Source organism: Dendrobates tinctorius, unplaced genomic scaffold (assembly GCF_039654945.1).
Source record: "Dendrobates tinctorius isolate UK_male_01 unplaced genomic scaffold, ASM3965494v1 ptg000164l, whole genome shotgun sequence".
Taxonomy (NCBI): domain Eukaryota; kingdom Metazoa; phylum Chordata; class Amphibia; order Anura; family Dendrobatidae; genus Dendrobates; species Dendrobates tinctorius.
In genome coordinates, this window is record NW_027361831.1 from 7953211 (window position 1) to 7979577 (window position 26367).

Consider the following 26367-nt stretch of genomic DNA (forward strand, 5'->3'; position numbering starts at 1 on the left):
AAGATTATTATTGTTATGTAATGCTTTTTGGAGTGATGCATATCACAGTAATGTACCCCAGACCACGGAATATTGTACAGGTGAATAATTTAACTCAGCAAAATAGTTTCACACTTTTTATGTACATGTCTACACACACTGCAGGACAGTGCACACACACTCATCTCTGCTACATCTGCACATTTAAAAATTTACATACATAGCTTTGCTACATCTACACATTTACATACACAGACAACTCTGCTACATATGAACATTTACATACACCGACAACTCTGCTACATATCATATTTAAATACACACACAGCTCTAATACATATACACATTTGCATACACTGTGTATTCATTACCCCAATTTTCAGTTCTTTCCAAGTCATATGAAAGGTCCAGAAGCTAGTCAGGTGGAAGGCTCTTTAGTTGCTCACTCAGGACGAGCAGGTTCTTGTATCTACCTCTTTTGCTATGCAGCGATCACAGAGATCAGTGTGGGGCAGGACGTGAGAGCAGCTCTCTCAATGATAGGGAAGAACATTGTCTCAGTGTTCTCTGCCATTACAGGACGCTGCCTCCACACTGTTGGAGGCACCTATTACAATATTTTTTCATGCTAAAATTATATCTAATAGTCTAAAGTAAATTCCCTTTGCGTTTAATTATACGACTGTCTTTTATATGGTTTTTGTACAATTTTTCAATAAAATGTATAGTTTCTCCCTGTGTGACTTATTTTTGAACATGAAGAAAATATTTTTCCAGTAATTTATTTTTAACATTGTAAGTATGATAATGGATTCTCCCCGTGTAGGATTTTTAATAGCATTATTGTTCAAAACATTTCCCACATTCTTAATATGAACATTGCTTCTCCCCAATGTGAGTTCTCTGGTGTCTAAAAAGACTTGATTTATGTGCCCAACATTTCCCACATTCTGAACAGGAAAAAGGCTTCTCCCCTGTGTGAGTTCTCTGGTGCTGAACAAGACGTGATTTATCTGCCCAACATTTCCCACATTCTGAACATGTATATGGCTTCTCCCCTGTGTGAGCTCTCTGGTGCGTAATAAGATGTGATTTATATAAAAAACATTTCCCGCATTCTGAACATGAATATGGCTTCTCTCCTTTGTGAATTCTTTGATGTGCAACAAGAAATGATTTACGTGTTAAAGATTTCCCACATTCTGAGCAGGAAAAAGGCTTCTCCCCTGTGTGAGTTCTCTGGTGTCTAACAAGGTCCGATTTATGTCCAAAACATTTTCCACATTCTGAACATGGAAAAGGCTTTTCCATTTTGTGAGTTCTGTGGTGTGTGACAAGATGTGATTTCTGTCCAAAACATTTTCCACATTCTGAACATGAATATGGCTTCTCCCCTGTGTGAGTTCTCTGGTGACTAGTAAGATAAGATTTCCAGTTAAAACATTTCCCACATTCTGAACATGAATATGGCTTCTCCCCTGTGTGAGTTCTCTGGTGACTTGTAAGATAAGATTTCCAGTTAAAACATTTCCCACATTCTGAACATGAATATGGCTTATCTTCAGTATGAATTCTCTCATGCTTGACAAGATCTGATTCCTGGTTAAAATTTTTCCCGCATTTGGAACAAGAAAATCTCTTCTCCTCTATGTGACTTTTTTGATGTATAACAAAAGATGTTTTGAGAGGAAAACTATTTCCATATTCTGAATGTGTAATTGGCTTCTTTGATTTAAGAGCAATTTGTTTTGAAATGCCTCTTTTCTGACTTTTATTTTTCTTAATAGTCTGTAATGATTCAGAAGGTAGGACCTGTTTCAAAGGATCACATGATAGATTTTTGCTGTGAAGGGATGATGGTATATCTGGAGTAATGGCATTCACTTCCATTGTATCCTGTGTGATCACAAGGTCATCTGATTTAAAAATTGAAGATGTCAGCTGTCCCTTTGATCTCCTATCACCATCATCTGTCAAGAATAAAACCAATTATTTTTTAATAAAATATCATTGAATACATAATTTAGAACTTTGTCAATACAAATGAGAAGTTATGTAGTAAAATTGAATGATTTACTAAGACAATGACAGTTCAAAGTCTAATAGAAGACCTCATCGCATTAATCAGTGGAGCGTGTTGTTCAACTGTTTGTTCAATCTGCTTCCAAAATATTGGAATAAAAAGCCACCCAAAAATGTTACGCAGGCAAAAATGATACCAATAAAAACTTCTATTCATCCCGCAAAAAAACAAGCCCCCAGTCAGGTATCAAAATAGTCACTATTACTATAAATTAATTTACAGATGTTTATAGTTTACAAATGGTGTCACTTTATGGGGTTTTCTATTGCTGTGGTTTCCTTTCATTTTTTTTAACATTAGCATTTCTGCAAATGGTGAGTCCCATCTACTCTGGGATCTGCTCATTTTGCAGGCATTTCTGGTGATGGAGGAGACACTGGAACCAGAAGCTCTATCCAGCCACTAAGAATGATATGGAACAGGATGGAGGGGTCATTCAATGCGTTGCTGATGAAGACCCTAAGGCCGGGATCACACATGCGAGAAACTCGGACGAGTCTCGCACGTCGATACCTGGCACTGCCGCCGGCACTCGGGAACGGAGCATGCGTTTGCATGTATTTCTATGCAGCCACACGCTCCGGTCCTGAGTGCCGGCGGCAGTGCCGGGTATTGACGTGCGAGACTCGTCAGAGTTTCTCACTTGTGTGATCCTGGCCTAAGAATAGGGTTGCCGGGACCAATATTACCATCTGTTGATGTATGTGTGTGTGTTGTCCAGCTGGAATAATCAGCTCCCTGCTTCAGGTAACTGGAAAGCACAACACCCTACTAAAGCTCCAGGTATATTGCTGGAAGCTGCCAGATACAGCCTTGTTCTCCTCTGGCTCAGTTGTGTATGCTCAGCTCCCAGCTTGTGTATTTGATCCTGTTGTGATCCTGGCCCCTTTACTGACTACTCAAGTGTCTTCTGATTTTGTATTTTCTATATCCTCCCATATCTATCTAAAATCGAGGCCCCTCAAAGCAATTTCAAAAGTGATTTGTTACTCCAAAAATTAGGTTTTGTAAACTTAAATAAACATGTAAAAACTTGTTGCTAAACCTGTAATCCGACAAAAAAATAAAAGAATGGTGAAAACATAAAACGGGATGTTGGAAAAATGTTGCCAACCTGAAGTAGAACATTTTGTCTGGTATCACTATCTGATTATGAATCGTACAAATTTAAAGTTTGAAAATTACAAATCTTTCTAAACTATCTGGTAATTTACAGGTATTTTCAAAAATAAACAAAAATATATCAACCTAAAATGACAAGAATCATAAAGTATAATGTGTCAAAGAAAAAAATATTTCAGCATCACAGGAATCAGAAGAAACCTCCACATCTATCACCACATAAAGAGATATATTGTAGATTTTAAAAATTTGGCCTGATTAGGAACACAAACTGACTGCTGAGGTGTCTTAAATGTAAAAAAAAATAGTCGGTTTTAAAATAAATTTTTAAATTCAGGATTAAGGGAAAGTGTTATTATTATAGAGAAATTCACCCTTGGCCCTCACTGAACATTTTGTGTTGTTGATCATAATAGTGAAGCTTGACCAGAAAGACTGGGCCTGTTCTTGTAGGGACCGTATGAGCAGATTCAGCAGCACAGAAGGAAGAGAAGGTAGATTCATCCAATAACATATTAGGATTATAGGAAGCCAACAACATCATTACCCTCTGCTTCCTCTTTGGTGACCCATCATATTTTCTAACTTGTCAGCACATTCTACGTACGCTGTCATTTAGTTTTGTAGTTTACAGATCTGGGCAGGTAAGGGTCATCGTCTTCTGATTTCAGAGGGTGGATCTTCCAGATTGTAAGCTCTATAGAAGAAGAGCTTTCAATGCCCAAAGTAATTTGAACAGTTGTGTATGGAAAAACATGTTGTGGTCTAGTGGCAAAGTAGTGAACATGATTGTGATATGGCCGAACTACACCATCTATAAATCAGCCAAAGCAGCTGACTGAGAAAAATCTGTGACTTCTCTGTATTTAGTGGTAACTACTCACCTGGGTAGTCATATGTAGGAATCTCCTCTTTATACCACTCATAACCCCTCACATATATCTCTGAACTATTAATATGGGTCAGATCTTCACCCTGAAACAAATATTGTAAAAGTCACAGACAGATGGAGAAGTCACATCTATGATCAGCTCTAATCCTGCCATCTCCACCGTTCTCATTACACAAGTATAAAACATATAATACTGGTGGATAAAACAAGACTGAGCACAAGACCTTCACAGCCGTCTACACATCATAGGGGAGATTTCATGACACCTTCTCTCCATCTACCTGATGATCCTGAGGAACATTGGGATCTTCTTGTTTACAGTCCTGTGGTAGAAGAGGACGGGGACATCTCTCTGATGTTGTCCTCTTACTGGATAGAACTGGAGGAAACACATACAGGGACGGAATTCATTCTTTACATACAGATAATTATAGGCCGTGTGTATTTAGTCCTGTCTATTACCTGGTGATGTTAGGGGCTGGGGAACCTCCATCGTGACGTCCTTGTAAAGATCTTTGTGTCTTTCTAAATAATCCCACTCCTCCATGGAGAAATAGACGGCGACATCCTGACACCTTATAGGAACCTGACACATACAAGGATACCGTCATCCCCTTGACCTCTTCATAGTATTACAGTATAATGTCCCAGCATTCCCAGCAGTGTCACCTCTCCAGTCAGGAGCTCAATCATTTTGTATGCGAGTTCCAGGATATTCTGGTCATTGATGTCCTCATCTATCAAAGGATAAAGTGGAGGCCCCGTGATAGGGCTCAGATGTCTTTTCCATCCCTCAGACACCGTGGCCTTACAGTGCTCACTAGAGGTCTTCTTCACTACTGTGTAATCCTGGTTATGGAGAGACATATTAATAAATCTCATTACAGATTTTTCCAGAGTCCTCACCTCTCCAGTTCTGTCCATCTGTTATCACCATAGATAAGAATCATACAATATCACATCATCAGAATCTCTCACCTCTCCAGTAAGGCGGAAGAGGATTTCTAGGGTGAGGTGCAAAATTCTCTCCACCATCTTGCCTCTGTCCATATCAGTCATGGCCGGATTAATTAGGAAAATTCTATTATATAGAAGTTCTCCACTGAGAGGATTCGATATTGTAAGAACCTGAATGGGAAGAAGATGAGCCGATGTAACATCATAAAGAATCGCATGTAATAATATATTAACATGTATATACAGCTCTGGCAAAAATTAAGAGACCACTGCACAGTTGTTGTTCAAAAATCAGCTTCTCTACATGTCTGACAGCCATTCCATTCCAGTGTCAGCTGAATTCCAACCAGAGTACACCTCATTCTACTTAATGTGCTTTTGATTAGGTGATCACCTGAACCAAATCTTATTTAACGAAGGAAAACCCTGCTGTGGTATTTACAATCCTCTTGCAATAGGACAAGCTGGATGGCAAAACAAGTGCTAGTAATATCCCAAAAGTAATAGGAATGAAAAAATAACTTTTAACCTTGCCAAAGGAGTTGAACAGAAAAGTCTTAAGTGAGGAAAAGAAGGGCTCAATTCTAGCTTTACTACCAGAGGGATACAGTGAGAGTCATGTAATTTCTAAAATTTCTAAGACGGCAGTCCATTACAACAAGGTCAAGCAGCAGACTTTGGGGACAATAAAGCTACAGACCAACAGAAGGCGAAAATGACTTTCCACTGACCGGGATGACCGACATCTTATTCGAATGTCACTCAGCAACCGCAGGATGACATCAAGTGACCTACAAAAGGAATGGCAAATGGCAGCTGGGGTGAAGTGCACGGCAAGAACAGTTCGTTTCAGGCTCCTAGATGCAGGGCTAAAGTCATGAAAAGCTAGAAAAAAGCCTTTTATCAATGAGAAGCAAATGAGAGACAGGCTGAAGTTTGCCAAAGACCATAAGGATTGGACCATAGAGGACTGGAGTAAGCTAATCTTCTCTGATGAGTCTAGTTTTCAGCTTTGCCCAACACCTGGTCGTCTAATGGTTAGACGGAGACCTGGAGCGGCGTACAAGCCACAGTGTCTAGCTCCCACTGTGAAATTTGGTGGAGGATCGGTGATGATCTGGGGATGCTTCAGCAAGGCTGAAATTGGGCAGGTTAATCTTTGCGAAGGACATTTGAATCGAACCGCATACAAAGTTATCCTGGATAAACAGTTGATTCCTTCTGCTCAGGCAATGTGTTAGGGTCGACGGAACGCACCAGATATAAATAATAGGAGGTGCGTTCGCCGCCCGGGGTCCACCGTGCGGTAGGTGACAAGACCGCTGCTGAGTAATGGCGGATGCACCAAAAGGTGAAGTACTGCGCTCGGGTTAACGTCACCTGAGCGCTAAGAGCGGCTCTGTTCCCACACAGAGTCGCTTAAACAACAGAGACGTATGAGGACTCTGGCCCTGTTCACTTCACAGGATACCCAGAGAGTGGCATTGCAACCACAGACGCCAAGGAGGCTGCTACCGCAGCGCGGCAATAACTATGGCCGCTGAACGACGGCGCCGGAATGACCGAGCACCGTCGGACACTAGTGTGCAGTGCAGGAGGCACAGTGGCGTGTAGCTTGCCACAATCTGGAGCTGACTACCCAACAATCTGTCACCATTCGTATTAACCGAGGGAAGGGGTTTCAAATGAGTCAGTCACCAGTCCATGCATCCATCACCATACACACACAGCATAATATGCTACACTAGCGCATGGCCGAGCCGCAATGCGGGCTTTTTATAGCCATGCGCTTCCGGGACCTTCCAGTGCCCTGGAAAGAACCAATCAGATCCGACACAGGACCTGAACATGTGACCCCTGCTCTCCAGTGAGAGGTCACCTTGCGGGTATGCCCAGTAGCACGGCATGAGGACTTAGCCTCTAGAGTGGTTCCCTGCAAAGCAGGTTGCACCACCATTGCTGCACCAGAGGTGGCAGCAACATCCAGGCTGTCAGAACGAGAGTGAGCAGCAGACCTGGCTCGCCGTGATTGCTGAGCAACACCCGGAGCGGTCGGAGGAAAATGGGAGACCGCCGGATGTCTGGCTCTGGATTCCTGTTGTGCAGAGTCAGGAACCCGACGCCTAACATTACCCCCCTCCTAAGGCCCCCTCCCCTCTGCGCTTCACTGCGCTCAAAAGCCGCCATCAGGAGCGGTGCGTGAATGTTTTCCACCGGCTCCCAGGTCCGAGCCTCGGGACCATGACCCTTCCAGACCACCAAATAAAAATTTTTGCCACGGACAAACCTGCGCCCCACGATGGCGTTAACCTCAAACTCGTCAGAGGATAAGTCTGATGACCCGGCAGATGGCTCGGAAAACCGGGCCATGTGAACTGGTTTGAGGAGGGACACATGGAACACGTCCGAGATGGCCAAATGTGGAGGAAGAGCCAGGCGGTAGACCACCGAGCTAAGTCGCTCAAGGACCTTGAATGGTCCAATGTATCGCGGCGCGAGCTTGGGAGACTCGACCCGCAGTTTAATGTTTCGGGTGGAGAGCCATACCATGTCGCCAAGGGAGAAGCTTGGAGCAGGACGCCGGTGTGCATCAGCGGAGATCCTCATTCTCTCCTTGGAAGCTCGGATAGCATCCTGGGTGCGATCCCAAATGTCACGTGCCTCCACCACCCAGTCTGCCACCCTGGAGTCGGTGGAAGACACGGGCATGGGCACAGGGACGCGCGGATGCTGGCCGTAATTTAGGAGGAATGGGGTTTGACCGGTGGAGTCGGCCACAGCATTGTTCAAAGCTAACTCTGCCCACGGCAGCAAGTATGCCCAGTCGTCCTGCCTGGCCGAGACAAAATGTCGAAGATATGTTATCAAGGTCTGGTTGGCTCTCTCTACCAACCCATTCGTCTCGGGATGATAGGCCGAGGAGAGATTCAGCTCAATGCTGAGTAGAGAACAGAGCTCTCTCCAAAACCAGGACGCAAACTGAGGGCCTCGGTCACTGACAATCTTGTCCGGCATGCCGTGCAGGCGGAAAACGTGCTTGATGAACAAAACTGCCAGGCCCCGCGCTGAAGGTAACCGGGAGAGAGGTACCAAGTGCACCATCTTAGAGAAATGGTCGGTGACAACTCAAATGACCGTGCTGCCGCTGGACTTGGGTAGCCCCACCACAAAGTCCATACCGACCATCTCCCAGGGCCTGTCTGCTATCGGCAGAGGAAAAAGAAGCCCAGCGGGCCGCTGTCGAGAGGACCTATTCCGGGAGCAAGAGACGCACGCCTCAATATAGTCCTTGACGTCACGGGCCATATGTGGCCACCAGTACGTCCTCGCCAAAAGCTCAGAGGTCCATTTAGTCCTAAAATGTCCGCCCACTCTGGACGAGTGAGCCCAAGAGAGGACCTCCGGTCGCAGACGGCAGGGACAAATGTCTTGCCCGGCGGTACTGACTCAAGGGCAACCGGAGCCACAGTCCTCAGGCTCTCGGATGGGACGATCAGCCGAGGCTCCTCCTCCTCTTCCTCCGATGACACCACGGAGCGGGAGAGAGCATCGGCCCGGACGTTCTTCTCCCCGGAGAGAAAGTGGAGGGTGAAATGGAACCGGGAAAAGAACAAAGACCATCTGGCCTGGCGAGAGTTTAGCCGCTGGGCTGTTTGTAAATACACCAAGTTTTTGTGGTCGGTGAACACCTGGAAAGGGTGGCGAGCCGCCTCCAGGAGGTGTCTCCACTCCGAGAAGGCCAACTTCATCGCTAGCAACTCCCTGTCCCCGATGGCATAATTCCTCTCCGCCGGTGTGAAGGTCTTGGAGAAAAAGAAGCATGGATGCTTCCGACCTTGCGTGTCCTTCTGGAACAGGACCGCTCCAGCACCGACGGAAGAGGCATCCACTTCCAGAATGAAGGGCTTGTCTACATCGGGACGATGTAGAATGGGAGTGCTAGCGAAATGGGACTTAATGGTGGAGAAGGCCTTGGAAACCGGTTCCGACCACAACTTGGGATTTGCACCCTTCTTGGTGAGGGCTACCAAGGGTGCTACCAAAGTCGAGAAGTGGGGAATGAATTGGCGATAATAATTTATGAACCCCATAAAGCGCTGCACCGCTTTGAGAGAATGAGGTTCCTGCCAATCCATCACTGCCTGTAGCTTGGCAGGATCCATGGCCAATCCCTGGGCGGAGATGATATAGCCCAGGAAAGGCAAGGACTCCTGCTCAAACACACACTTCTCCAACTTGGCATAGAGGGAGTTCGCCCGCAGGCGATCAAAAACTTTGCAAACCTCTCTCCGGTGGGAGTCAATATCTGGAGAGTAGATGAGAATATCATCCAGATAGACTACAACCGAGGTGGTAAGCATATCCCGGAAGATATCGTTCACAAAGTCTTGGAAGACGGCCGGGGCATTACAGAGGCCGAAGGGCATCACCAGGTATTCATAGTGCCCGTCTCTGGTGTTAAATGCCGTCTTCCATTCATCCCCATCACGGATGCGAATCAGGTTGTAAGCCCCCCACTGTCACGTTTCTGCCAGACTTAGGGCCTGCTGTTCCGGTCGCGGCCACTAGGAGGTGCCGGACCGCCACTTTATCGTCAGACTCAGGGACGGCTGTTCCTGCCTCGGCCACTGGAAGGGGCCGTGGTTCTGTCACGTCAGGCTCAGAGCCTACTGTCCCGGCTTTAACCTCTAGGAGGCGCCGGTCTGTCACGTCGCCGTTAAATTCTGGGTCTGCTGCTCCTGTCGCGGTCACTAGGAGGCGCCATGGCTCGCCCGGGAGTTATGGTGCTGACAGAGTAAGGGCACCTGCGCAGGCATCTGGTGGACGCAGGCTCCACCCCTCTGTCAGTCATCAAGAGGTTACTGCATCTCCATCTGGCCTGGTCCTGGGGGCGGTACTGATGACATCATCAGTCCAGGAACCTATGAGGGGTGACCTGATCCCTGAAATACCTTGGGACTGGTCTTGCAAGCCGCCGGATATATTCTTGGTTCCCCTGTGTGTATTACTTTCTGACTGACTGACTTTGGCCTGGACTTCTGACTCTCCTTCTGCCTAACGATTCTGTACCTCTGCTACTCTCCTGTTTTATGACTTTTGGCCTGAATCTGACTCTGCTTCTGCCTAACGATTCTGTACCTCTGCTGCCCTCCTGGTTTATGACTCTCGGCCTGAATCTGACTCTGCTTCTGTCTACCGTTTTTGTACCATTGCTGCCCGACTGGTTTAGACTCGCATATCTCCACGTTTGTGTCCCGTATTGGAACACCTTTCTGGCGACCGTCCTGCTCTGGTCACTGCTCCTATTCAGACAGCGCCTCCTGGGCTCTGCTATAAATCCAGATCCCTGAAAAGGGGTAAAGGGTAGCAGTGTTTCTCGGGGTGTTGCCTGGCTGCAGCCCAGACCGCAGGCGGACGTCACACCCGCAGATCAAGTTTGGAAAATACCCTCGCTCCTCGTAGCCTATCAAACAGTTCTGATATCAGGGGCAGAGAATACTTATTCTTAACGGTGATGGCGTTAAGACCCCTGTAATCAATGCAAGGATGTAGTTCCCCACTCTTCTTCTGGACGAAGAAGAATCCCGCCCCCGCTGGTGACACTGACTTCCTAATGAATCCTCTTGCCAGATTCTCCCTGATGTATTGAGACATGGCCTCAGTCTCCGGGAGAGTTAGGGGATAGACTCGACCCCGAGGGGGCTCAGCACCAGGCAAGAGGTCAATAGGACAGTCATAGGGGCGATGCGGTGGAAGGGTCTCCGCCGCCTTTTTGGAGAACACGTCTGCATACTGTCGATAGTGTTTGGGGAGCGAGGAGAGATCAGCGGGAACCTTGGTGGAGGCAACCTGAACGCACTCCCTCAGACATCTACCCTCACATGATTTACTCCACCCAATAATCCTCCCTGAGGACCACTCTATATGGGGGGAGTGATACCGCAGCCAGGGAACCCCTAGAAGTACCTGGTCAATACCCTCGGGCATGACGAGGAGGGATATCATCTCCTGATGAGACGGAGCCACTGAGAGTACCAAGGGGACGGTCTGGTGAGTTATCTGTGAGGGTAGAGTAGCGCCGTTCACCACTCTGACGGTGACTGGTGTAGACATCATAACCAGGGGTATAGCGTGCCGTTGGGCGAAGGTTGACGACATAAAATTGCCCTCCGCCCCGGAATCCACGCAAACCTCCATCGCCAGAGTGGAAGAATCAAACCCAAGAGTCCCCTTAAAGGACAGCTTGGAGGAAAACGTCGCTGACTCTAGTGCGCCGCCTCCTACGGCCACTAGGCGCGAGCGTTCTCCCTGCTGCTGTGGGCACCGGTTGGCAAGGTGACCGGACTGCCGACAAATATGACAGCTCACAGGAGCTCGAGCGGACCGGAGCCTGGATCCCTCACGGGAAGCCCCCTGACGCTCGGACGCCCGATCGGAAGATTCCAGAGGTTTAGAAAAACAAGGTGCCAACCTAAACCTCTGCCTACACTGGTCCCGCTCCAACCTTCGCTCGGTGAAGCGAAGATCTATTCGGGTGGAGACAGTGATAAGCTCCTCCAGTGTAGCGGGAATCTCCCTGGTGGCCAGAGCGTCCTTCACAAGGCTAGCCAAACCTCTCCAGAATGCCGGAATGAGGACCTTATCTGGCCACTCTAATTCAGAGGCCAGCGTCCGGAACTGGATGGCGAAGTGACTGACCATGGAAGAGCCCTGTGACAATGCCAGCAGCCGGAGCACGGTGTCATGGGTGACTCGTGGTCCCAGGAAGACCTGTTTCAGAGTGTCTAAGAACCGCGAGACACACTGCACCACATGATCACCACGCTCCCACAGCGGTGTGGCCCACTCCAAAGCCCTGCCCGACAGAAGGGAAATAATAAATCCCACTTTAGCCCGCTCAGAGGGGAATCGGGCGGCCAGCAGCTCCAGCTGTATAGAGCACTGGCTTACGAAACCCCTACAAGCAGCACTATCACCCGAGAACTTTTTGGGCAGCGGGAGGTGGGACAAAGTCGGGGCAGGGATGGCTGTGGTCACACGGGAGACAGCCTCTGTGGCTGCCTGAACAGCGACTGCAGTAACATCCGCAGCTGAGGCTGAACGCTCGAGAGCCGCCAACCTGCCCTGCAGCTGCCGGATGTACTGCAGCAGTCGCTGTTCATCCGCCATTACTAGCCAGACCCTGGCGCTAGTGTAATGCTAGGGTCGACGGAACGCACCAGATATAAATAATAGGAGGTGCGTTCGCCGCCCGGGGTCCACCGTGCGGTAGGTGACAAGACCGCTGCTGAGTAATGGCGGATGCACCAAAAGGTGAAGTACTGCGCTCGGGTTAACGTCACCCGAGCGCTAAGAGCGGCTCTGTTCCCACACAGAGTCGCTTAAACAACAGAGACGTATGAGGACGCTGGCCCTGTTCACTTCACAGGATACCCAGAGAGTGGCATTGCAACCGCAGACGCCAAGGAGGCTGCTACCGCAGCGCGGCAATAACTATGGCCGCTGAACGACGGCGCCGGAATGACCGAGCACCGTCGGACACTAGTGTGCAGTGCAGGAGGCACAGTGGCGTGTAGCTTGCCACAATCTGGAGCTGACTACCCAACAATCTGTCACCATTCGTATTAACCGAGGGAAGGGGTTTCAAATGAGTCAGTCACCAGTCCATGCATCCATCACCATACACACACAGCATAATATGCTACACTAGCGCATGGCCGAGCCGCCATGCGGGCTTTTTATAGCCATGCGCTTCCGGGACCTTCCAGTGCCCTGGAAAGAACCAATCAGATCCGACACAGGACCTGAACATGTGACCCCGGCTCTCCAGTGAGAGGTCACCTTGCGGGCATGCCCAGTAGCACGGCATGAGGACTTAGCCTCTAGAGTGGTTCCCTGCAAAGCAGGCTGCACCACCATTGCTGCACCAGAGGTGGCAGCAACATCCAGGCTGTCAGAACGAGAGTGAGCAGCAGACCTAGCTCGCCGTGATTGCTGAGCAACACCCGGAGCGGTCGGAGGAAAATGGGAGACCGCCGGATGTCTGGCTCTGGATTCCTGTTGTGCAGAGTCAGGAACCCGACGCCTAACACAATGTTCCCCAACTCTGAGGACTGGTTTTTCCAGCAGAACAATGTGCCATGCCACACACAGCTAGGTCAATCAATGTGTAGATGAAGGACCACCACATCAAATCCCTGTCATGGCCAGCCCAATCTCCAGACCAGAACCCCATTGAAAACCTCTGGAATGTAATCAAGAGGAAGATGGATAGTCAAAAGCCATCAAACAAAGAACTGCTTACATTTTTGTACAAGGAGTGGCATAAGGTCACCCAAAAGCAGTGTGAAAGACTGGTGTAAAGCATGCCAATACGCAAGAAAGCTGTGACTAAAAATCATGGCTATTCCACAAAATATTGATTTTTGAACTCTTCCTGAGTTAAAACATTAGTATTGCTGTTTCTAAATGACTATGAACTTGTTTTCTTAGCATTATTTGAGGCCTGCAAGCACTGCATTTTTTGGTTATTTTGACCATTTCTCATTTTCTGAAAATAAATACAAAATGTAGTGCTTGGAAATTCAAAGACATGTTGCCGGTAGCTTATAGAATAATAGAGCAATTTACATTTTGCTAAAAAATATACCTATAAGGCTGGAGTCACACTAGCGATAAAATCGGACGAATGCAATGCGAAAAAAAAAAAAAAAAAATATCGCATTGCATTCGTCCCAATGTTATTCTATGTTGCTGCTCCCATCATTCGTTTTTTTATCGGATTCGTTCCTCGGACCGAGACAATCTCAGCATGCTGCGATTGTCACCGATTTTCTGATCGGATTCGACAATGCAAGTCTATGGATGCGATTAAAAAACGCATTGAAAATGCACCACACGTGTGACTTGCGATTAAATCGCAAGACTTCTCCAGGTCAACAGGAAAGAGCATCAGGCATTGACATTGGATGTCAATTTGATGCTTAGATGCGAATAAAATCGGTTCATCGCCGGAAAATGGGATGACAGATGGATCCATGGACAAGAATTCTTTGTGCGATTTCGTACCGTTAAAATGGGACCGATTTTTTATTCGTTGTGTGTGACTCCAGCCTAAAGAGAAAAATCAGACAAACTGAAAATTTTGCAATTGTCTCTTAATTTTGGCCAGAGCTGTACAGTAGGGAGGAAAAGTATTTAGTCAGCCACCAATTGTGCAAGTTCTCCCACTTAAAAAGATGACAGAGGCCTGTAATTGACATCATAGGTAGACCACAACTATGAGAGTCAAAATGAGAAAACAAATCCAGAAAATCACGTTGTCTGATTATGCAAGATTTATTTTTCAAATTATTGTGGAAAATAAGTATTTGGCCATTAACAAAAGTTCATCTCAATATTTTGTTGTATATCCTTTGTTGGTAATGACAGAGGTCAAATGTTTTCTGTAAATCTTCACAAGGTTGGTACACACTGTTGGTGGTATGTTAGCCCATTTTTCCATGCAGATCTCCTCTAGAGCAGTGATGTTTTGGGCCAGTCGCTGGGCAACACGGACTTTCAAATCCCTTCAAAGGTTTTCTATGGTGTTGAGATCTGGAGACTGGCTAGGCCACTGCAGGACCTTCATATGCTTCCTACGAAGCCACTCCTTCGTTGCTCTGGCGGTGTGCTTGGGATCATTAGAATGCTGAAAGACTAAACCACGTTTTATTTTCTATGCCCTTGCTGATGGAAAGAGGTTTATACTCAAAATCTCATGATACATAGCCCCATTCATTCTTTCATGTCCACGGATCAGTCGTCCTGGTCCCTTTGCAGAGAAACAGCCCCAAAGCATGATGTTGCCACCCCCATGCTTCACAGTAGGTATGGTGTTCTTTGGATGCAACTCAGCATTCTGTCTCCTCCAAACACAACAAGTTTTGTTTCTACCAAACAGTTCTACTTTGGTTTCATCAGACCATATGACATTCTCTCAATATTCTTCTGGATAATCCAAATGCTCTCTAGCAAACAACATGTACTGGCTTAAGCATGGGGACACGTCTGGCACTGCAAGATCTGAGTCCCTAGCTGTGAAGTGTGTTACTGATGGTAGCCTTTGCTACGGTGGTCTCAGCTCTATGCAGGTCATTCACTAGGTCCCCCCCCCGTGTAGTTCTGGGAGTTTTGCTCACTGTTCTTGTGATGATCTTGACCCCACAGGGTGAGATCTTGCATGGAGCCCCAGATCGAAGGAAATTATCAGTGATCTTGTATGTCTTAAATTTTCTTATTATTGCTCCCACAGTTGATTTCATCACACCAAGCTGCTTGCCTATTGCAGATTCAGTCTTCCCAGACTGGTACAGGGCTACAATTTTGTTTCTGGTGTCCTTCAACAGCTTTTTGTTCTTCACCATAGTGGAGTTTGGAGTGTGACTGTTTGAGGTTGTGGACAGGTGTCATTGTTCAAACAGGTGCCATTACTACAGGTAATGAGTGGAGGACAGAGGAGCCTCTTAATGAAGAAGTTACAGGTCTGTGAGAGCCAGAAATCTTGCATGTTTTTAGGAGACAAAATGCTTATTTTCCAAAATTTGAAAAATAAATCCCGCCAAATCAGACAAGGTGATTTTCTGGATTTATTTTCTCATTTTGACTCTCAAAGTTGTGGTCTACCTATGATGTCAATTACAGGCCTCTCTCATCTTTTTAAGTGGTAGAACTTGCACAATTGGTGACTGACTAAATACTTTTTTCCCCACTGTATTCTCTTTGTCTTGCATATACTGGAACATAAGTTGAGTTATTGATTAAGGCCACTTTCACATTTGCGTGTAAGGCCGCAGCGATGGCCTGCGCACAGCCGCCGCTAAGCCTCACCCCTGCCACACCTCCTCCGGTAGCTCCGCCTACTGGCGCATGACGCTGCATGCATCCTGCGTCTCCTATCTTTAGCACTGGGGACGCAGGCCGTGCGCAGTATCCGTTTGGCGGCGCATGCGTCCTTTTGATGGTGCGCCGACCAGCGCCAAACGCAACCTGTAGCAATTTTGTTGCGCTCGGCGCACCGTCAAAAGGACGCATGCGCCGCCAAACGCATACTGCGCACGGCCTGCATCCCCAGTGCTAAAGATAGGGGACGCAAGATGCATGCAGCGCCATGCGCCGGTAGGCGGAGATACCGGAGGAGGCACGGCAGGGGGCAGGGCTTAGCGGCGGCCGTGCGCAGACCGTCGGTGCGGCCTTAAACGCAAATGTGAAAGTGGCCTAAGACATTTCCTCCATGCCCCCAAACACTGGTTATGTCAGTCACTGCTTCACTGTAGGGATGACTTGTTTGTTGAGGCTGACCAGGAAATATAGAAACTGGCGGAAGACCAAAGCAGTGGTGGCAAAAAAGTTGTGGGAGATCATTAACCCCTTTCTGCCATGAGAAGTACTATCCCGTCCATGTGCCCTGGGACTTAATTCCCAGGGACGGGATAGTACGTCATAGCGATCAGCGGCGCCCACGTGGTGAACGCCGCTAATCGCGGCCGGGTGTCAGCTGATTATAACAGCTGCTATATGCTAAAGATAATGTGAAACCACCCTTAAAAAAAAAAAAAAAAAAAAAAAAAGTGTAAAAATAAAAAAATAAAAAAATCGCTAAATAAATTAGTAAAAAAAAAAAATATATATATTCCCCAATAAATTCATTTTTTGAAAATAAAAAAAACAATAAAAGTACACATATTTGGTATCGCCGCATCCGTAATGACCCGCCCTATAAAACTGTCCCATTAGTTAACCCCTTTAGCGAACCCCTTAAACAATAAAAAATGAAGCAGAAAATAATGATTTATCATACCGCCGAACAAAAAGTGCAATAACACGCGATCAAAAAGACGCATATAAATATCCATGGTACCACTGAAAACGTCAGCTCGTCCTGCAAAAAACGAGTCACCATACAGCATCATCCGCAAAAAAATAAAAAAGTTATAGCTCGCAGAATAAAGCGATGCAAAAATAATTATTTTTTATATAAAAAATAGTTTTCATTGCAGAAAACCGACAAGACATAAAACACCTAAATGAGGTATCGCTGTAACTGTACTGACCCGAAGAATAAAACCGCATTATCAATTTTACCGCACGCGGAACGGTGTAAACACACCCCCCAAAAGAAATTCATGAAACGCTGTTTTTTGTTTATTCTGCGTCCCAAAAATCGGAATAAAAAGCGATCAAAAAATGTCACGAGCCCGAAAATGGTGCCAATAAAAACGTCAACTCGTCCCGCAAAGAATAAGACCTCACATGACTCGGTGGGTCAAAATACGGAAAAATTAAAGCTCTCAATATGTGGTGATGTAAAAACTATTTTTACAATAAAAAGCGTCTTTTAGCGTGTGACAGCTGCCAAACATAAAAACCGCCATAAATAGTAAATCAAACCCCCCGTTATCACCCCCTTAGTTAGGGAAAAATAATAAAACTAAAAGAAAATGTATTTATTTCCATTTTCTCATTAGGGTTAGGGATAGGGCTAGGGTTAGGGCTAGAGCTGGGGTTAGGGCTGAGATTAGGGTTAGGGGTGTGTTGGGGTTAGGGTTGGAGTTAGAATTGGGGGTTTCCACTGTTTGGGCACATCAGGGGCTCTCCAAATGCAACATGGCGTCTGATCTCAATTCCAGCCAATTCTGCATTGAAAAAGTCAAATGGTGCTCCTTCACTTCCAAGCTCTGCCATGCGCCCAAACAGTGTTTTACCCCCACATATAGGGTATCAGCATACTCAGGACAAATTGAAAAACAACTTTTGGGGTCCAATTTCTCCTGTTACCCTTAGGAAAATAAAAAATTGGGGCAAAAATATCATTTTTGTGGAAAAAAATGATTTTTTTATTTTCACGCCCAGGCATTATAAACTTCTGTGAAGCACTTGGGGGTTCAAAGTGCTCACCACACATCTAGATAAGTTCCTTAGGGGGTCTAGTTTCCAAAATGGGGTCACTTGTGGGGGGTTTCCACTGTTTAGGTACATCAGGGGCTCTCCAAAAGCAACATGACACCCGCAGACCATTCCATCAAAGTCTGCATTCCAAAACGTCACTACTTCCCTTCCGAGCCCCGACGTGTGCCCATACAGTAGTTTTCTCCCACATATGAGGTATCAGCATACTCAGGACAAACTGGACAACAACTTCTGGGGTCCAATTTCTCCTTGTACCCTTGGGAAAATAAAAAAAATTGACTAAAAGATCATGTTTGTGGAAAAAATACGATTTTTTTATTTTCACGACCGGTCTTTATAAACTACTGTGAAGCACTGGGGGTTCAAAGTGCTCACCACACATCTGGATAAGTTCCTTGGGGGGTCTAGTTTCCAAAATGGTGTCATTTGTGGGGGGTTTCTACTGTTTTGGTACATCAGGGGCTTTCCAAACGCGACATGGTGTCCGATCTCAATTCCAGCCAAAAACGTCAAATGGCGCTGCTTCCCTTCCGAGCTCTGTCATGCGCCCAAATAGTCATTTACACCCACATATGGGGTATCAGCGTACTCAGGACAAATTGCACAATAACTTTTAGGGTCCTGTTACCCTTGGGAAAATAAAAATTGGGGGTGAAAAGATCATTTTTGTGGAAAAAAATATGATTTTTTAATTGTACCGCTGTACGTTATAACCTTCTGTGAAGCCCTTGTGGGTTCAAAGTTCTCACCACATATCTAGATAAGTTCCTTGGGGGGGGTCTAGTTTCCAAAATGGGGTCACTTGTGGAGGGTTTCCACTGTTTATGTACATCAGGGGCTCTCCAAATGCGACATGGCGTCCGATCTGAATTCCAGCCAATTTTGCATTGAAAAAGTCAAACGGCGCTCCTTCCCTTCTGAGGTCTGCCATGCGCCGAAACAGTGGTTCCCCCCCACATATCAGGTATCAGCGTACTCAGGACAAATTTCACAATAACTTTTGCAGTCCAATTTCTCCTGTTACCCTTGGTAAAATAACAAAAATTGAACCTGAAGTATTTTTTGTGAAAAAAAGTTAAATGTTCATTTTTTCTTAAATATTCAAAAAATTCCTCTGACGCACCTAAAAGGTTACTAAACTTCTTGAATGTGGTTTTGAGCACCTTAAGGGGTGCAGTTTTTAGAATGGTGTCACTTTTGGGTATTTTCTATCATATAGACCCCTCAAAGTGGCTTCAAATGTGATGTAGTCCGTAAAAATAAAATGGTGTTGCAAAAATGAGAAATCGCTGGTCAATTTTTAACCCTTATAACTTCCTAACAAAAAAAAATTTTGGTTCCAAAATTGTGCTGATGTAAAGTAAACATGTGGGAAATGTTAGTTATCAAGTTTTTTTGTGTGCCATATCTCTGTGATTTAAGGGAATAAAAATTCAAAGTTGGAAAATTGCGAAATTTTCAAAATTTTCGCCAAATTTCCGTTTTTTTTCACAAAGTTATATGAATGAAATTTTACCACTAACATGAAGTACAATATGTCACGAGAAAACATTGTCAGAATCACCGGGATCCACGAAAGCGTTTCAGAGTTATTACCTCATAAAGGGACAGTGGTCAGAATTGTAAAAATTGGCCCGGTCATGAACGTGCAAACCACCCTTGGGGCTTAAGGGGTTAATATATTACTATTCTTCATTTTACAGTATTCAATTTGTTTCATTACATCTAATAAATCCTATATACAGCTCTGGCAAAAAAAAAAAAAAGACCACTTCCAAATGTTCAGTTTGTCTGATTTTTCTCTTTATAGGTATATTTTTGAGTAATATGTAAATTACTCTTTTAGTCTACAAACTTCTGACATGTCTCCAAACTTCCAAGCAATTAATTTTGTGGGTTTTTTTCTGAAAAGGAGAAATGGTCAAAATAAAAAAAACAAAAAAAACAGTGCTTTTAGACCTCAAATAATGCAGAGAAAACAAGTTCATAATCATTTAGAAACAACAATACTAATATTTTAACTCAGGAAGAGTTCAGAAATCAATATTTTGTGGAATAACCATTATTTTTAGTCACAGCTTTCAGGCGTCTTGGCATGCTTTCCACCTGTCTTTCACACGCTTCTGGCGCAGTTCTTCTTTGTTTGATAGCTTGTGACTAGCCATCATCCTCTTGATTACATTCCAGAACTTCTCAATGGGGTTCCCCTGACAGGGTTTTGATGAGGTGGTCTCTTAATTTTTGCCAGAGCTGTATTTTAGACCACACAAAACAAGAAGTTTCTTCCTCGGTGTCAGCAGACGAAGAGGTTTCTCAGACTCATATTCGGAATTGGCATTAGCAATACTGCAGGAGATATTCATTACACGTGACAGGAGGAATAACTACTTCATGATGAGGACGACATCTTCATCTCCTACTACAGCTCTAGAAACATATCTGGCCAGAGTCCATCACTGACTCCATCACCACCGGCCGTCTGTATGAAGGTTTCCCATCTTCTCCGGATTGTAATCTTCTATCATGTTAGAGTTCATATCTAATACACAGATGTTTGAGGCATTTATCGAAGCTTTTTTGTTTGCAAAAACATCGTGGACAGGAAATGTTTGATACCAAAATCTACATGTACAGTGTTTTACGTTTTTTTTTAGGGCCACCGAAAATTCTTGTAAAACACTATGTAAAAAGCGTAAGACTCATTTTGTTCCTTTTTAACACATTAACTTTTGTTAAACAAAAAAAGTAACTCTTTTCAGCACCAGAACATGCATGTACACCGCAGTGATGCTCCTAAGTGTCCCAGATTTAGCGGGACTGTCACGATTTGAGGGCTCTGACCCACTTCCCGTCACCTCAGGGCTTTTGTCCCACCTTCTGATACTCTCCTAGGTCTTCATCGCTCTGTAACTACTCCTCGGGGGCAGGGCCGCCTCTCTCTGCTCAGTGAATAAATTAAATTATATATTCACTGCTACTCTTTCCTGTGTTCAGGTCTCAACTCACGCCTCTACGTTCTGTCTCCATGTTCGCAAGCCACAGCTTTTAATGATGTAGATAGGAGAATTTGGTAATCTTTCTTGACCTCTGTTGCAGGGAGTGAACCCAGAACCAGGTTATACATGTCCATAGAGATACATTCTGTATATAACAATGTATTTCTATTCTCCCTGTATACGGGGATGAAGAAAAACATTTTTTTGATCCTATAAAGGCAGTAAAAAAAATAAAAATAAAGCAGCAATTACAAAAATGTCATTTTCTCTACTTTTGCGAGTCTCCTTAAGTCTTGAACCCACAATCTTCACACTACAGGCAGGAACCAAAGCTGCTGAGTCACAAGCTCAGATGATGTAATGGGGAGAATTATATGTGTTTGATCTGTACTACAGGCTGACAGAAATAAACTGCTATGTACAATGTCTGTATTGGTATTTTAGAGGGAGAATTAAGAGATTTTTTCATCCTATAAAATTACTAAAAAAAAAAATACTGAAAAATACTTGATAGTGAAAAAACTGCTATTTTCAAAGCTTTTTGTAAAAAAATTAGAAACATCACAAATCAGCACATAACATGTACATATTTGTTGTCCTTGTAGTTGTAACGACCTGCACACCTCAGAGGTAATATTATTTAAGGGAATCAGTAAATGAAGTAAAAAAAAACTGACATGATTGCTATTTCTCTATTAAACCCCTAAAAAATGTAATAAATCTGTAATGCTGAGGCCTTGTTCACACGTAGTGCAAATGCAGCATTCTTTCTGCAGGTGTCCTCACCACACAGCGAAATCTCAATTATTGCGTGTTTGCTGCATTTCTTCTACGCATTTTCCTACTTACTTGATGCGATTTTGGTAATGATGTGAAGCAGTTTTCAAAGCTTTTCTAACAGTACAGAAAAGCTTAAAAATGCAGCGGTGTCTTTTTCATGCGTTTGTTTCAGAAGAAGCCTATAGAGAATAACATTCACCAAAACTGCAGAGTTTAGCAGAGTCTTTAGATGCACAGAGAGCAGACATTTCATGGAACCACATTTGCTTATCAATTTAGACCTTGTTCAGGTCTAGCACAAATGTTGCATATTTTTTGCTGCTTTTTTTGCACAGAAATTCTGCTCCTTCACCCAAAAGCCTGTTTTCACTTTCCTGACCAGGCCAATTTTTTCAATCAATCCTGAACAGTAATTCTGCGGACTCATTCACACATTCTGATTAGTGATAAGCGAGTATACTCGTTGCTCAGGTTTTCCCCAAGCATGCTGGGGTGATCTCCGGGTATTTTGGCATGCTCGTAGATTTAGTTTCTGTTGCCGTAGCTCCATGATTTGCGGCTGCTAGACAGCCTAAATACATGTGGGGATTTCCTAACAAACAGGCAACCCCCACATGTATTCAGGCTGTCTAGCAGCCACAAATCACGCAGCTATGGTGACAGAAACTAAATCTCCGAGCACGCCAAAATACTAGGAGATCACCCCAGCATGCTCAGGCAATCTCGAGTAATGAGTATACTCACTCATCACTAATTCTGATATTTCCGGTACTGGAAAGACCAGTACTGGAGATATCCGTGTCCGTGTGTTTAATATATGTGGCAACTGTGTTCGGCATCAGTATAACACGTACCGGGGCCTGGGAATCAGCAGTAAAGTAAGCGCTGTTCACTGGCGCCAGGTGCTGAAGACAGCGCTCATCACTTTCCCCTGCTCGCGATGCGATCAGCGCTAGCAGGGGAGAATGTGGAGAGTTGTATTCAACTGAAAACAGCAAGAACAGGCGGCAGCTGATGAAACTATTCATCAACCACCGCCTGTGAGATGGAACCCTCAGCTGTCAGCTTTAAAAAAGGCTCGTTGTCAAAAATAGAGTAGTCCCCACTCCGTATTTTAAAATTATTTAAATAAATAATTTTAAAAAACGGCGTGAAGTCCCCCCATTTATGACAACCTGGCAAGCTAAAGCAGACAGCTGGGGGCTAGTATTCTCAGGCTGCTAAGGGGCCATGTAGTGCCGATTTTGATTCCATGGGTGTTTTCCAGAAACAAGCAGCAGTGGATGTTGCTGAGTGAAAATTGTAAACTTCCATTGTAGTGCCCAGTAAGTTGAACACACAGTACATTATTGTCACGGCTAGGTTGACGGGTGACCCAGGAACAGAGGCTTCTTTCCTGTCCCTAACGCTAGGGGGCACCCTAGCTCGCCCTATTCCCTGGGTTACTTCTGAAGGTGAATATGCCGGGGCCACGTACCTTGCCTTATCTCCTGTATCCACCTTTTGTCTGTACCCTTACCCAAACTAGGGAAGAGGGGAGCAGCCGTGCACCAACCAGACGAACAAGGTAACACGAACAAGGGCAACTGAAAATACCAGGCATAAAAATATTCACTCACATATAACAGAGGAATGCACCGGGGAGTGGAGAATGGGGAATAATAAAGGAGAAGGAAAGGGAATCACACTTACAAACCCAAGCAAAAGTCACAGATAACTCCACCAAACTCCTCAGATCTGCTGTCATGTGCAGGAAAATGTGCGAGCTCAGCACCAGAGCCCACAGCAAACAGACGGAGGTGACTTATGACGGATACACACGTCATAGGTCGTTAAGGGGTTAAGCGCAGAATCAAAGCTTTGCTGTATAATAAAATAAAACTTTAAAGACGCGGCTTCACATCCTCATCAGAAACACATCAAATAAAGGGGAGAAGATTGTTATTTTGTGTAGTTAGTTGTAGATCCTGCAGAAAACAAAAAACACAGTATTTCTGCACCGTGTGAACACGGCCTTACAGACACAAACAAACCGGACGTCGTATAGTGACGCCACATAAAGACTAGAAAGTTCTGGAGCCTCCGACTGTGAATGAGGGAATGAAAAATCATCCACAGGTTCCAACTAGAGATGAGCAGGAAGCACAGATGGCGTCTGGCCTGCCCTGGGTGATCAAAAGCCACGCCGGAAGGTAAGAGATTCATGGCCTCCTGTCCAGCTGCCAGGTACCACTGACCTGGACCAGAGACTCCAGAATCTCATCTCAAGACCCAACTGTCCTGGATACAGTGGACAGTCCCAGATTTGGGTCTACGGCCGGCAGTCTCAGTCTGCTGGCCCTCACTGCCAGCGCCCCTCTGACAACTCCTCCTGTCAGGGGAGAAAGAAATGGTAAATGGGCATGTCCTGGGGTGTGGCCAAAATTTGTAAAATCTGTCATCACTTGCTGTCACAAGAAAACATGGCATCTAAGAAGGACTGACAGAGCTCGGCTCCATACAATATCCCTCCACCCCACAAGTGTTCGATAGTATGGGGCGGCCTAGTTACTATGGTACCTAAATGTATAATAATGGTGTCTGGGCCTGTAATCTACAAAGGTCTAACAGTCTGTCACAGGGAGAGGAACAAAAATGTCATGGATTCTTACAAGGAGAGAAAACAATGTCACCAAAACAGTCTCAGCGCTGAAGGGGTTACTGAAGGAGCAAAATGTCAGCAGTCATATAAAGAAGCAGCAGAAAAGCACCAGAATAGTCTCAGCACTGAAGGGGTTACTGCCCCCTGTGCCCAGTAATGGGGAATCTACAGCACCTACCTCCACCTGCAGAGCCGCACTCCACATATATGGCTGCTCTGTGCGCACAGGACCTGGGATGAGGTCACAGGAGGGGAGGAGTCAGGGGTCACATGATCAGGGGCCTCATTGTATGTAGGACTCTGCTGTGCTGGTTGTCATGGTGCTGGATGAGGGGAAGTTTATGTGTGGGGACAGGAGGGGTTTACAGGGGGGATGTAGCAGAGCCGTGTGTGTACGAGGTGTACGGAGCAGAGCCGTGTGTGTACGAGGTGTACGGAGCAGAGCCGTGTGTGTACGAGGTGTACGGAGCGGAGCCGTGTGTGTACGAGGTGTACGAAGCGGAGCCGTGTGTGTGCGAGGTGTACGGAGCAGAGCCGCGTGTGTACGAGGTGTACGGAGCAGAGCCGTGTGTGTACGAGGTGTACGGAGCAGAGCCGTGTGTGTACGAGGTGTACGGAGCAGAGCCGTGTGTGTACGAGGTGTACGAAGCGGAGCCGTGTGTGTGCGAGGTGTACGGAGCAGAGCCGCGTGTGTACGAGGTGTACGGAGCGGAGCCGCGTGTGTACGAGGTGTACGGAGCGGAGCCGTGTGTGTACGAGGTGTACGGAGCAGAGCCGCGTGTGTACGAGGTGTACGGAGCGGAGCCGTGTGTGTGTACGAGGTGTACGGAGCGGAGCTACTTGTGTATGAGGTGTACGGAGCGGAGCCGTGTGTGTACGAGGTGTACGGAGCGGCGGAGCCACGTGTGTACGAGGTGCACGGAGCAGAGCCGTGTGTGTACGAGGTGTACGAAGCGGAGCCGTGTGTGTGCGAGGTATACGGAGCAGAGCCGCGTGTGTACGAGGTGTACGGAGCGGAGCCGTGTGTGTGTACGAGGTGTACGGAGCGGAGCCGCGTGTGTACGAGGTGCACGGAGCAGAGCCGTGTGTGTACGAGGTGTACGGAGCGGAGCCGCGTGTGTACGAGGTGTACGGAGCGGAGCCGCGTGTGTACGAGGTGTACGGAGCGGAGCTACTTGTGTATGAGGTGTACGGAGCGGAGCCGTGTGTGTACGAGGTGTACGGAGCGGCGGAGCCACGTGTGTACGAGGTGCACGGAGCAGAGCCGTGTGTGTACGAGGTGTACGAAGCGGAGCCGTGTGTGTGCGAGGTATACGGAGCAGAGCCGCGTGTGTACGAGGTGTACGGAGCGGAGCCGTGTGTGTGTACGAGGTGTACGGAGCGGAGCTACTTGTGTATGAGGTGTACGGAGCGGAGCCGTGTGTGTACGGAGCGGCGGAGCCACGTGTGTACGAGGTGTATGGAGCGGAGCAGCGTGTATATGAGGTGTACGGAGCGGCGGAGCCACGTGTGTACGAGGTGTATGGAGCGGAGCAGCGTGTATATGAGGTGTACGGAGCGGCGGAGCTACGTGTGTACTAGGTGTATGGAGCGGAGCAGCATGTATATGAGGTGTACGGAGCGGCGGAGCCACGTGTGTACGAGGTGTATGGAGCGGAGCAGCGTGTATATGAGGTGTACGGAGCAGCGGAGCCACGTGTGTACGAGGTGTACGGAGCGGAGCCACGTGTGTACGAGGTGTATGGAGCGGAGCCGCGTGTGTACGAGGTGTACGGAGCGGCGAAGCCACGTGTGTACGAGGTGTACGGAGCGGAGCAGTGTGTGTATGAGGTGTACGGAGCGGCGGAGCAACGTGTGTAACGAGGTGTACAGAGCTGAGCCGCGTGTGTACGAGGTGTACGGAGCGGAGCCGCGTGTGTACAAGGTGTACGTAGCGGAGCCGTGTGTGTACGGAGCGGAGCCACGTGTG

General features: G+C 46.3%; 2 protein-coding genes across 3 annotated transcripts in view; both read right to left on the minus strand.

Annotated features, from left to right (window-relative positions):
* Window positions 1-24654, minus strand: part of LOC141052937 (uncharacterized) — a 310086-nt gene extending 285432 nt beyond the window's left edge. The window contains exon 1 of the mRNA XM_073550268.1: window positions 24577-24654. Coding sequence (XP_073406369.1) covers window positions 24577-24603 — 27 coding nt within the window. The 5' untranslated portion in view covers window positions 24604-24654. The remainder of the gene's footprint in view (window positions 1-24576) is intronic.
* LOC141052947 (uncharacterized) lies at window positions 104-24562 on the minus strand. 2 transcript variants are annotated; one of them, XM_073550286.1, is made up of 8 exons: window positions 24409-24559; window positions 23995-24128; window positions 5055-5204; window positions 4746-4925; window positions 4539-4662; window positions 4358-4455; window positions 4069-4159; window positions 104-1949 (listed from the first exon to the last, which is right to left on the minus strand). In XM_073550286.1, the coding sequence occupies exons 3-8, from the start codon at window positions 5133-5135 to the stop codon at window positions 847-849; spliced, it is 1677 nt and encodes a 558-aa protein (XP_073406387.1). In that variant the 5' UTR covers window positions 5136-5204; window positions 23995-24128; window positions 24409-24559; the 3' UTR covers window positions 104-846. The 2 variants fall into 2 exon arrangements, with proteins under 2 accessions (XP_073406387.1, XP_073406388.1); XM_073550287.1 differs by lacking the exon at window positions 23995-24128 and having other exon boundaries at window positions 24409-24562.
* Window positions 24655-26367: the final 1713 nt, after the last annotated feature.